Source organism: Siniperca chuatsi, linkage group LG7, assembly GCF_020085105.1.
Source record: "Siniperca chuatsi isolate FFG_IHB_CAS linkage group LG7, ASM2008510v1, whole genome shotgun sequence".
NCBI classification, from domain to species: domain Eukaryota; kingdom Metazoa; phylum Chordata; class Actinopteri; order Centrarchiformes; family Sinipercidae; genus Siniperca; species Siniperca chuatsi.
Genome location: NC_058048.1, coordinates 12,251,931 through 12,264,526, shown reverse-complemented (window position 1 = coordinate 12,264,526; position 12,596 = coordinate 12,251,931). Strand labels below are relative to the sequence as shown.

At 43.1% G+C, this 12,596-nt stretch overlaps 1 protein-coding gene across 1 annotated transcript; it reads left to right on the top strand.

Annotated features, from left to right (window-relative positions):
- The first annotated feature begins 2,144 nt into the window (after positions 1-2,144).
- slitrk3a (SLIT and NTRK-like family, member 3a) lies at positions 2,145-12,272 on the top strand. Its single transcript, XM_044203181.1, has 3 exons — positions 2,145-5,845; positions 6,560-6,647; positions 8,425-12,272. Exon 3 carries the CDS (start codon positions 8,483-8,485, stop codon positions 11,195-11,197), a length of 2,715 nt encoding a protein of 904 aa, XP_044059116.1. The 5' UTR covers positions 2,145-5,845; positions 6,560-6,647; positions 8,425-8,482; the 3' UTR covers positions 11,198-12,272.
- The last annotated feature ends 324 nt before the right edge of the window (positions 12,273-12,596 follow it).

Below are 12,596 nucleotides of genomic sequence, written 5' to 3'. Positions count from 1 at the left end.
AAAAAGAATTGTTCCCGCCTGCAATTCTTAATGCACACAGATAAGAAAATGTATTCATTTTTTAAATAAGCCTATTTGGTACATATGCGTGTAGGCTTCCATTTGTTGTGATACAAATGTCAAACATAACATAAAAAGGTGTTAACACTACAGAAGTGTGTGTGTGTGTGTGTGTGTGTGTGTGTGTGTGTGTGTGTGTGTGTGTGTGTGTGTGTATAGAGGCAAAGGTGTGTACATTCACTGTATCTAGTGACACAGAAGATGCAGAGGCAGAGACAGATGGAATGCAGTGACATGGGCAGACAGGACAGAGTGTGCCCCATTAAATCACTATATTTAATTCTGCAAGTATGCAAGCAGCTAATGAAAAACATTGCATTACCATAGGTATGCTTCTCCTGGTCTCTTGTTGTACACTGGAACAGTGTCAGAAACTTCAGTAACAGTGACAATATTGTTCCTGAGTTTTATGATGAGGTCAGAATAGAAACACTATGAGACCTTACAATGCAATGTTCCCATAAGACAATGACTCCTACACTGACTTTGTCCGTCTCAATGTCAGATAGTGTGTGTGTGTGTGTGTGTGTGTGTGTGTGTAGGTATCTGTGTATGTGTGTGAGAGAGCACTTGTCTGCGTTTTATATTTGGATGCTCTTTTGTCCTTCAATGAACTTCATTCGCACGGTCGGGCCAATCACTCAGACGTGACCACATTAAAGTTCTGCTCAGCGGCCAACACACACAGAGTTCATAAACTTAAGAAATATTCACCAAAGCAAACCCCAGCGTGACATTTAACTTATTCTGTGGCACCAGTATATTTGCAGTGACTAATCCTGTGAGAATCCGCTTCTACAACAGAAACTTATAATACTTGGGTTGATATTAAAAGGAGCACATGGGGTTTAGCTTAATTTCCACTAAGAATTTTCTCCAGGCTTCAACGGCAAAAAAAATCTTCTGTGGTGCTAACAATGAGAGCATTGTTCAAATTGAATACAAACATAAATTGATCTTCTCAAAGAAAAATCTTTTCAGTTTTCCAAGTCAAAGTTTTCCCCAGCCACTGCTTCTTAAAGCCTAGGCCAGACCATATTCTCACTCTGGAAACACACTGAAATTTCAAGGTCAGGCCCTGAACTACAAAGAAAACTTTTAAAGTGAGTGCAGCTGCAGATTCCTTATTTCCACACAATGGCCTTTATAGCCTTATCTATAGCTTCTTGTGGCTGTCAGTCAGCACCCCTTATACATTCTTCTTAATTAAACTGGAATGCACAATCCACACTGAATATAGTATAAAAAAGAAAAAAAAATAGATAGTTGGTTATCAGTTTTCTTTGCAATGTTGCTGCATCATTAATTTTTTTTTTCTTTTTTGTTCTTCAGGCATTGATAAACAACAACATGTTGATTTTGTTTTGATATTTGTGGTTTTTCTGTCGGTGGGTTCTGCAAACATTATAAACAGTATAAACAATGATCCATGTCATACTATTTTCCCAAAATCTTCCTCTGTATGATTGAATCACTCTTTGTGTGTCTGTGCTATATATAAGACCAAGGCACGTACTTATGGCCACATAAAGGAACTCAGACAGGCAGTCGCATTGACAGACAAGAAAGCAGGCAGCCAGTCGGTCAAATAGGCAGGCCATCAAGTAGAGAGACTGGCAGGCAGGTGGTCCGGTTGACAGGCAGCCAGGCGGGGATGTAAGTGGACAGCAAGGAAAGGCAGACCAGCATTCAGACGTATTGACTCCCAAGTAGTCAGGCAGACTGACAGGAAGAGAGACAGGCAGATAGACAGACTGATATATAGGGAATTATTTGACTGTGCCTCCCACCATCCCTTGTGGTGCACAAAGGACTTAGGCAGGTGGCAAGAGGTATGTCACTCAAACCCCCGATGACAAGCAAAGACGGTGTAATGGAAAGTTTCAAAAGGTGACAGCTAAAAGGGGTGAGGGGGGTTTAGCGTGAACTTTTTCATTGGCTAGAAGGTCATAGTTTACAGAAAATGGTTATTTTTCATTAAGAAGTTAAACTCTTGTATGATATGTTAATGTACCTATAATTTATATGGTTATTGAAGTACTAATTGGGCCTTTAAAATGAAAGTGATATTCCTCTCTCTCTCTCTCCCCATTTTTGTTGTAGTATAAGTGTTGTAGCTACCAGCAATTCTGCACATTAACCTCTTGACTATGTTACCATATTAATGGAATATGAAAAATCCAAATCTTTACCCTAACCCTCGTCTGAAACAGTTTGTTCCAAACTCTTGCATATATTTTTTTTCATTTTATTTTATGATTACCACATAGTAGCTGTACCACGTACTGTAAACTTGACTGAATTAATGGCGTCCCTCTGGTGTATGTACTGTACGGGTGCATCTCCTGTCTCTTTTCATTGCAGAATTGAGCAGTACTGGCAGCCATTTCCTTCCCCATTGGTTGCAGTGCTACTTGCTGTCCACGATGACAGAGTTGTCACTGATGTCCCTTCATCATGCAGTGATGACTTTAAAAGGTCAGTGATGACTGAGTTGACTTTAATGCCCAACGTTGACTTTGCTTTTTCTTTTCTTGTTTTCAACATTACAATCAAATGACAGCTTTGAACATCGTTCAGTCTTTGCACCCATGTCTAGGGTGGAAGATGATTCCTCTGTGCTTTGTGGCCTTTCCACAAGTTTAGCTCATTTTTAGTCCTCTGAATTCTTCTTTAACTTGTTCTTACTGAAAGTCTCATTTGGCAGGTGTTTTTTTCTTACAAGTCCCTCGATCCAAATGGCAAAATAGATTGTTTGTACAGTAATTGCCTTCCAAATCAACCCATATGTGTGTTATGTGATCTTGCACCACTGCAACACAACTTCAATATTCTTTTTCTGATCTGCATCACCATAGTCAGGGTTTAGACAACCGAAGAAATTGGATAAGGTTATGAAAAGATTATGGTCATGATTAAAGAAAGTACTGTTGATTGTTGGTAGGAGATGGGATGCGAACTACAGACTCTGGTACGTCGACCATGCTGTTGTGTTTCCTGTTTTATATTTCTTGTTTTCACTACATTCATTATTTAATATTGTTGGTGCTGCAGAGCCCTATAAAACAGTAACTATCAAGTAAGCAAACAAACTCCTCAGGACTGGATCTTTCTATGTCATTACAACATCATTTTTGCCACTCAATCCCAAGATTTTCATTTTAGAGCAAGGGCTTTTGTTTTGACATGATACTTGTCAAACCCAAATCCGAACAGATCAATGTCCAGTTTTTGCTGTGTCACCCGAGATGGAAATTCTAACCAGTGATCTTATTAGCCCCGATCTGTGATCTTAAGGTTACTACAGCTTCATTGTGACAAACTCTGTCCTGTAAGCTGAATGGAGGGTTTGTAGTGGCCTTATGTCAATCTGTCTGACATTAGCTGACAGGCTGAAGGAGTGAATGATGGCTTTTTATGAAGAAGAATGGCAGTTTTACAGACCACCAGCTGCTCCCAAACACTCTTATCTAACCTCCCATCCACTGCTCGTGTATGTGGGTGGGTGTCGGTATGCTTGTGTGGATTGGTGTGTATGGGCTGAGGCTTGGGTTGTGTATATTTGCTTTAATTGTATAAAGTAGGGACTGATTCAAAAAACTGACAAAGCAAATGATTATTATTGTAACACACTAACACACATTTGTAATGATGATATCCCAAAGTATTTGTTTATAAATGTATTCATTTATTAATTTTCATGTGTAGATGTGTATGTGTAGAGTTTTTTTTTTTTTTTTTTTTTTTTTTTTCATGTAGGGCATGATCTGGTACACATGCATTGTCTTTGATTCTGCACTGAACTACCCAGCAATTGCAAAATACATTTAAAATATGAATAGAAGTGTCTCCTGACCTCCACAAAATGACATTTAGGAGCACAACAGCAGTGCAGATTCATTCATCTCAATCATTTAGCCTATTTTAATCCACCGTGACATGGAAAGTGATAAATCTCAACAGGGGTTTTAAATGGGATAAGGGTTTACTCATCTAATCCTACAACAGCATCATTTCAGAAATAATCCTGAAGGTCAGTGGATTCTGTGTGTGGGGTGAGGGGACCACCGGGGGCCTTGATCAGTGTCCCCTATAGAAAGATTGAATTCACATAAATGGTCACAGAAAGAGAACACATAGCAAAGGCCACCATTTTCGCCACCTATAATATCTCATCTAAAGCTATCTAAGACTTTAATAGTATAAGTCATCAACTTTGGTTGTTCTTTTCTGCTGTTGAAGGTTCTCCTGAGAAATGTGTAACAATCCTTGCAGTATAGACTATTAGACAGCAGATTGTTAACACATACCAGGTATCCTCTCTATGCAGTTGCTGTGCTCGACTGCAAATATAAAATACTACTGCAGCCTAATATCATGGCTCTACTGTAAAATGCCATAATTTTGGCAACATTACAGATTTTGTGTTATAACCAGACACTGTAAGGAGATTTCAACTTCCTACTGCAATCAGCCCCCTCCTTGCAGAGCTGCCAGAGGAACTGGAAATCGTGATGGTGTCTCAGTCGTGGTTCTGAGCTCCGGCTTGGCTTGTTGCTCACAACACGGGCTTGTGTTGCCCGCTGGAGGCGAAGCAGGGGAAGGCACGCAAACGGCGAGGAAAGATGAAGCGCTCCGTATTTCCCTGCCTCTTCCCCGCTTGCTGTAGATAGCCGCGGTCAACCTCTTCGTCTCCACAGCAGAGAGAAGAGGTATTGGCAGGGTGAGGGCTGCCAACTCCACATTTTGGTCGCCCAACTGCAGCGGAGAAAATTACCCTCAGTAGAAGAATTGAGTATCCTTGTGATCATTATTAGATCAATCTCAATGATACACAATTAAACTCGTGCAAAGAGAGAGTCGTCTTGCGTCCTCACTGTCATCCACAGGTCTGGAAGTCTCCCCGACCCCGCACGGCGCGCTCCCTGACTCTCATTTATTTATTTTCCCCTTGATGCGCGCCCCCGCTGCGAAAGCCAGAGCGCTCCTCACTCTCTCCTCTCCTCACTTCGCTTCCTCTCCTCCTCTCGACAGCATCCAGAACTATAGCGCAACCGTCCCCATCACTCTTTTCCTCCCCTCCTCCTCTTTCTCTCACCGCCAGATCTCTCTCCACTGCGTCTCTCACCCCTTTGCCCACCCCCCGCCCCAGCTCAGCCCCTCACTCCTCTGACGCACGACAGGGAAACGGATCCCAAGGAAGGAAAGAAAGAAAGAAAGAAAGAAAGAAAGAAAGACAGAAATAAAGAAAGAAAGAAAGCCAAAAAAAAAAAAGCAGCAGCTGACCCAACGTCGATATGATCCACAGACTCCTGCTATTACTGCACCGGACAGAGACACGGTCCTGAAACCGAGAGGAGAACACTCTCACCCGGCTACACTGTTGTTGAGCGCTCGCCCGGGGGGCGGCGACGGCGGCGGAGGAGAAGGAGGAGGAGGAGGAGGAGAGGGGAGGAAGAGAAAGCGGACTGGGTACAAGTCGAGGGTTTGCATTTTAAGCAAACTGCTTAGGAAAAAAAAAAGGAGACGAGAAAGAAGGGGAGAGAGTCAGAGTCACCGGCGAGCGAGAGTGGGGGAGATTGCATTCCTATCACGTCTTCATTTATCCTCTCTCCTCTCTTTTGCCTCAGCCAGAGTGAGAGAGGGTGAGAGAAGGAGAGAGAGAGAGCGAGAGAGAGAGCGAGAGATAGGGAAAGAAAGAGAGAACGACCAAGAGAGCGATCTAACAAGATTCATAGTAGTGGTCTTTTTTCCCGATGCTTTCCAATTGCAATACGAAACTAAGGTGAGCGCTTAAGATATATTTGTCTTTGCTGGAGTGTATCATAAGGGAAATCTCATGCAGTTGTGTGTGTGTGTGTGTGTTGTGTGTGTGTGTGTGTGTGTGTGTGTGTGTGTGTGTGTGTGTGTGTGTGTTCATGTGCTTATTGGTGTCTGTATAGCCATGGACTTCAAAAAGGGACAGCAAGCGCTCTCCATACATCGAGGATAACGGATCGTAGGGATCCAGACGACTGATCAATAGCCGTTTGTTCTTTATTCACCGCTTTCCTGCCAATGTCACGACGAAAGGCTGCTGCATTATGCTTGGCATGTATTTCAATAAGCGCTCTGCGCTCTCCGCTGTATTTGACAGCAAGGTTATTTTGGGGGAAATGTCAGTAATGAGAGCAAGATTTCTTGACAGGTTTGATTAGACTGATAGATAGATGCCATCGTATCTCAATAACTTAGTTTGATTTAATATAAATTCAAGATTGAAATCTTTGAATACGTATTAAATTGGAACTCACGATGAGCAGCACTTTTGATTCATTTAAGTACAGGGCTGTGGAGAAACTCGCCAGCTTGGTTTTGAATCCGTGGCTAATTCACATGCGCATCTCTTCCTCTCTCTCCCTCCTCAATGCCCTGCTCTCTCTTTCCATCTCTCCCTCTATGTTTCCTCCTGTTCCTCTAACGGCTCGGTCACCCCCATTTCTTGTTCTCTTCCTCACAGCCCGGCATCGGACGGTGAGCGGGACACAACGGGCAACAACAGAGCACACCGCAGGAGGATATGTGAAGTTGGAATCCCACTAAACTAAGTACGTAAAACACCAGATTTGATACACTCCAAGGGAATGTAATAAGGCACGAAATGTTTCTAATTTATGTAAATGTCGCTATTACTTTTTTTGACGTCGCATCTGCGCTTTTTGATCTCTATCATGGAAGCGGAATCAATCAATCCTGGAGGATTACGCGTGGAGAAGGGGATGAAAACAGTGCATTTTGCATTGAGGAGATCGTGTTCAAGGAGCTTTTATATTTTCCTGTTTTATTGTCACGTTTTTAGGGGGATTACAATATATTTTGTTTTTCCTCCGTTTGTCTTTTCTTGTCGCTGGGCTTTTGGTTTCAGCACCGTGGACAGCGGCTCCGCTACGGCAGACGGTCCCAGCGCATTTCCTTTGGATTTTCAGCACCATCGTTTGAACTGACAGCGCTTTGCGTGCATGTGTGCGTGCGTGTATGAAAAGTCACAGCCTACTGAAAAGATATTCAGATGCTATGTGCGTGCGTGTGTGTGTGTGTGTGACTTTTTAACACTATACTGAACGGAATCTTCGATCATCTCTTTTAAATCAAAGCAACATTTTAGAGACCTTTATGATCATTATTATTATTAATACTTTTTTTTTATCCGTCCTCTTCTTATATATAGGATATTATTTATTTCTAGGCCGGCCGGATCTACTAAAACACTGCCTCATAACTGAGCTTCTCTGAGCAGCAGCTTCGCCCACTGCGCTTTTCACTTGTAATGTTGCTCCTCTAATCCTCAAATGGCATCACCGATTGGGAAAGCCAGAAGAAGTTGTATTGATTGTGTTTTTGGCAAATGACAGGTTCAATTGCAATGAATAAGTCGACAGTTTTCCCTATTCATTGGGTTAATACGTGTGGCATTTAACCCAAGAAAACGCCGAGGGCAAAATAGCCTAGGCTCTGCCGTTTTGTTCACGTCGGAATCATTGGACATGCTGGACAATTCCTTTTCTTCCTCTATTTTGGACATGTTTTTTGACATGTTTACACTGGTATATTTAAACGTTGCATTTTCAGTAGCTTTAGTGGCACTGTTCATATATATATATATATATATACCTTTTATTATCTGATTTTCATGAGCTACAGACGAGCATATATAAATATGTTGAAAATAATTTTAGAGATGGATGTTCAGCAAGTCCCTCATCTCGTCCCACTAATGGTCACCAAGATGACACCTATTCCGTCCCGTTCTTTTCCTGTGTTAGACCTACTCTAATTTCCAACATGCTTTTCTGGACTCTAATTTACCGAAAGAGGAATTGAGGTCCCTGTTATGTAATAAATACAGCCGGGGGATGGTGTCTCCTCATCACTTACCTCACCCACCTGCTGTTGCCTTCGTTTATTCACAGCAATAAGCATCTCTGAGGTGATTTATTGCAACCTTACCAGCACATCTTCTGTATAATAAATGGCAATCCCCCCTATATACTGACATTAACTGTCTGAATGTAGAAATTAGTTTGCGTTGCTGGGTATCCTATTACCCATCCAAGAGTGCTTGGTTTATATTTTGTTTGAAATACCCTGCAATATTGTAACATCTAAAGTAGTCTTCAATGTCATTCTATTACTCATTGGTATTCATTTAAAAGCTGTCTTCTATTCTACTGAAACTAATGCACCTTTCCTCTCTCTCCTTCCTCTTCCTGCCTGTCTCTCACCTTGGACTTCGATTTGTGAGGGGGTGTGTGTACTTGTGTGTGTATTCCCTACCCCCATTCCGTCCCTCCCTTCCATTCTCTCTCCCTCTGTTCTGTGTTGCAGTGCTGTGAAGTGGCTCTGTCCCTGGAGCCGAGACTTCATCCCCTTGGTGTCAGCGAGGATGCTGTGGGTTACCTTGCTGAGCACCATAGCCTTAGGATGGACCACCCCAATCCCACTACTAGAGGACTCCGAGGAGATCGACGAACCCTGCTTCGAGCCCTGCTACTGCGAGGTCAAAGAGGGCATTTTCCACGTCCACTGTGACAGCAAAGGATTTACAAATGTCAGCCAGATCTCCCAGATATGGAGTCGTCCCTTCAAGCTCAACCTGCAGAGAAACTCAATGAGGAAGCTTTACTTTAACAGCTTCCTCCATCTTAACAATGCTATATCCATTAATCTGGGTAATAACGCCTTGCAAGATATCCACGCTGGAGCGTTCAATGGCTTAGGAATACTCAAACGGTTGTTCCTACATGAAAACAAACTAGAAGTTTTCCGGAACGACACTTTTCTGGGGTTGGAGAGTTTAGAGTATCTCCAGGCGGACTACAATGTTATCAAACGGATTGAAAGTGGTGCATTCAGACACCTTCACAAATTGAGAGTGCTCATACTAAATGACAATCTGATCCCCGTGCTCCCAAATTATCTTTTCCGGTCTGTGTCACTCACACATCTGGATCTAAGAGGAAACAGACTAAAGACATTGCCGTATAAGGGCACGCTGGAGTACGTTGGAAGGAGCTTAATGGAAATCCAGCTGGAGGAGAACCCCTGGAACTGTGTGTGTGAGATTGTCCAGTTAAAAACATGGCTGGAGAGAATCCCTTATACAGCTCTAGTTGGTGAGATCACATGTGAGTACCCATTCCACTTACATGGGAAAGACTTACGGGAAATCAAACGCAGTGAGCTCTGTCCGCTGCTCTCCGATGCAGAGATTGAGGCCAAGCTGGGAATTCCCCGGGTCCCATTCAGCAATGAGAACACATGGCCTACTAAACCTTCCTCCATGCTCTCCTCCTTTCACAACACAGCCTCTTCTGTGGAATACAAGGAAAGAGTTGTCAAGCCTACCAAACGATCTCGGCCTACAAAGAACCCTCCAACCCCTCGTAGCATCTACCCAGGCATGAACCAGCCCCCCATTGCTGGCTACCAAACAAGGCCTCCCATCCCAATCATTTGTCCAGCTGGATGTACTTGCAACCTTCACATCAATGACCTGGGGCTAACAGTGAACTGTAAAGAGAAAGGCTTTCACAACATCTCTGAGCTCCTGCCTCGGCCCCTCAATGCTAAGAAATTGTATCTCAGTGGGAACCTAATACAGAAAATCTACCGTTCTGATTTCTGGAACTTCTCAAGTTTGGATTTACTGCATTTAGGGAATAATCGGATATCCTACGTACAGGAGGGTGCCTTTATCAACCTGCCAAACCTGAAAAGTTTATATCTAAATGGGAATGACATTGAGAGACTCTCCCCTGGTATGTTTCGGGGGCTTCAGATGTTGAGTTATCTTTACTTTGAGTATAATGTCATACGTGAGATACAACCTAACTCCTTCTCCCTGATGCCAAACCTCCAGCTGGTTTTCCTCAATGACAACCTGTTACGCTCCCTCCCCACTGACGCCTTTGCTGGCACAAACCTTGCACGCCTCAACCTCCGTAACAACTACTTCCTTTCCCTGCCTGTGCGTAGCGTTCTGGAGCATCTGACCTCCATTGTCCAGATTGATCTCCATCAGAACCCCTGGGACTGCTCCTGTGATATTATCCCCCTCAAACAGTGGCTCGAAAAACTCTCCTCTGTCATTGTGGTTGGAGATGTTATCTGCAAGACACCTCAGTTTGCTTTTGGGAAGGACCTGCGTTCACTGGAGGTTGAGGTCATCTGTCCTGAGCTCAAATATTCTTCAGGCCCCTCACCGGCCCTGCCTGGGGGGGATGACCTCACCACAGGGAGCTCTGACACGGGGGAGGCAGGTGGGAGAGGGGCTGTCCCACTGTCTGTCCTCATCCTCAGCCTACTCATCCTCTTCATCTCTGCTGTGTTTGTGGCTGCAGGGCTATTCGCCTTTGTTCTTCGTCGCAGGAAGAAGCTGCCCTTCCGGAAACGTTCTGAAGTAGATCTGACGGGGATCCAAATGCAATGCAGGATTTTTGAGGACCCACCAAGGCAGAGTAGTGCTGGTAACACTGGCACACCAGAGAAACCGACACCCAGTATGCACACACACACTCACACTAGTCACACACATGCCCATGGTCATGTTTATGATTACATCCCACACCCTGTGACTCAGATGTGTAACAACCCCATCTATAAGCCTAGAGAGGGGGAGATAGCAGAGGACGACAGAGCGCAGTTTTCAGAGAAGAAAGACAATGGCAGCAGTAGCAACAGTAACTACAGAACCTTGTTAGAGAAAGAGAGAGAATGGACCCTGGCCGTCTCCAACTCTCAACTCAACACCATCGTCACAGTCAACCACACCACGGCTGACATGGCAGGATTTCATGAAAATGGAGGGCTCTGCCCTACAGTAATTGACAGTCAGAGGCCCACACCAACAGTGGGCTTTGTAGACTGTTTGTATGGGACAGTACCCAAACTAAAGGACATGCATGTGGCACATGCGCACCCACCAGGCATGCAGTACCCGGATTTGCAGCAGGATGCTCGGCTGAAGGAGACATTGCTTTTCACGGCGGGGAAAGGCTGCTACCCCGACCCGTCCCAAAGCGATTACCTCGAGTTAAGGGCCAAACTTCAAACCAAGCCGGATTACCTCGAAGTCTTGGAAAAATCTTACCGGTTTTAACATCTCTAGCCCATGGCGAAAAAAATGAAACACAAAATCAACACATTCACTTTGCCACCCTCAAAACAAAATCACCCAAAACCAATATGAAAAAATAAACTTGAAAAAGCAGCATGATATAAAATAAAATATTATATAACAGTTACAACAAAGTTCCCCCCCCAAAAAATCACTTTGGAGGAGAGGCCATTCTCAGATATTTCAATGAAGTGCCTTTTTTTCAGAGTAGCCAGCAATGTCAACAGCCGTTATTTTTATAATATATAAATATCTCTATATGCCCAAGAGAGAGCAAAAGAGGAATGAGAGGGGCACCAGGGAATATAACATACAAAACATCCTAAAATACATCTGTCACTAAAACCCATTTTTATGGAGTTGCCATGATGTGCAAGACGCACGGGAGCTGGACGTCTCCCTGACTTGGGGGTTTTCTTTCTGTCTCTTTTACCCCGACTAGGATGTACAAACACCCGGAGGCTGTGCACATAAAGTTTGTAGGAAATGATTGAAAGAGAGAAAAAAATACATGTATTAAAATGAACTGCAGTTTGCTGCATGCACTCGCTTCAGTGCAGGAAGCGAGGGGATTTACTCAGAACTATCACATCACATTATGAACAGAGATACTGCAACGCATTTACAGTTCAGTGTTCTATTTAATTTTTATATCTTATTAATATGGTTATTACTATTAATGAGGACTTCTGTCTATATCAGGGTGCTTCTCGTAAAAAGGACGCGCCGATGTACGGATGGTAAAACATTTGTGAATATTATTATAAGACAACGCTCAAGGTTTTCTGGATATTTCCATGCACTTTGTTGACCCCCTTCCATTGCTTCTGGATTCCCCATCGTCACCCACTAACGGCTTTGTAGGAAGCACTTTTAATGTTTTCTCTCTCACAAAGATTTGAAGAAAAATGTGCATATATTTATTCTGTAATTTCAGTGAAGAATTTAATTGTAAAGGTAATGTTAAATCAATGTATAGTGATTATGCGTCTGGTATAGCCTTCTTAATAAAAACAAACTCTTCAATCAAATGATGAAAGGGTTGATGCCACGGGAACCTGTGTTGACAGGCTGTGTATTTGGTGTCTTGTTAAAATGGCATGTTGAAGCTGTGGCCAACCATAATGCTGCTGGAGATGGAAGAATAGCTACTGAACCAATAGAGTGCTAGAAAAGAGTGTAGTGGAGGGCAATAACATTTAAACTCAGTTCAGCTCCTTATTAATTTCAGATTAGTGCCAAATTAATTAAAGTTATAGGGAAAGGGTTGTTTTTTTCCTGAAAAATATAATCACTTTTTCTGTCTATTGGTAGTTTGTCCTATGATCTTCACCTGTTGGATATCATAGTGCACAATTTTTATTTGCCACTACATTACTGG

Excerpts from the sequence above, each read along its gene's own strand:
- slitrk3a (XM_044203181.1), top strand. The coding sequence starts at position 8,483 with ATGCTGTGGGTTACCTTGCTGAGCACCATAGCCTTAGGATGGACCACC.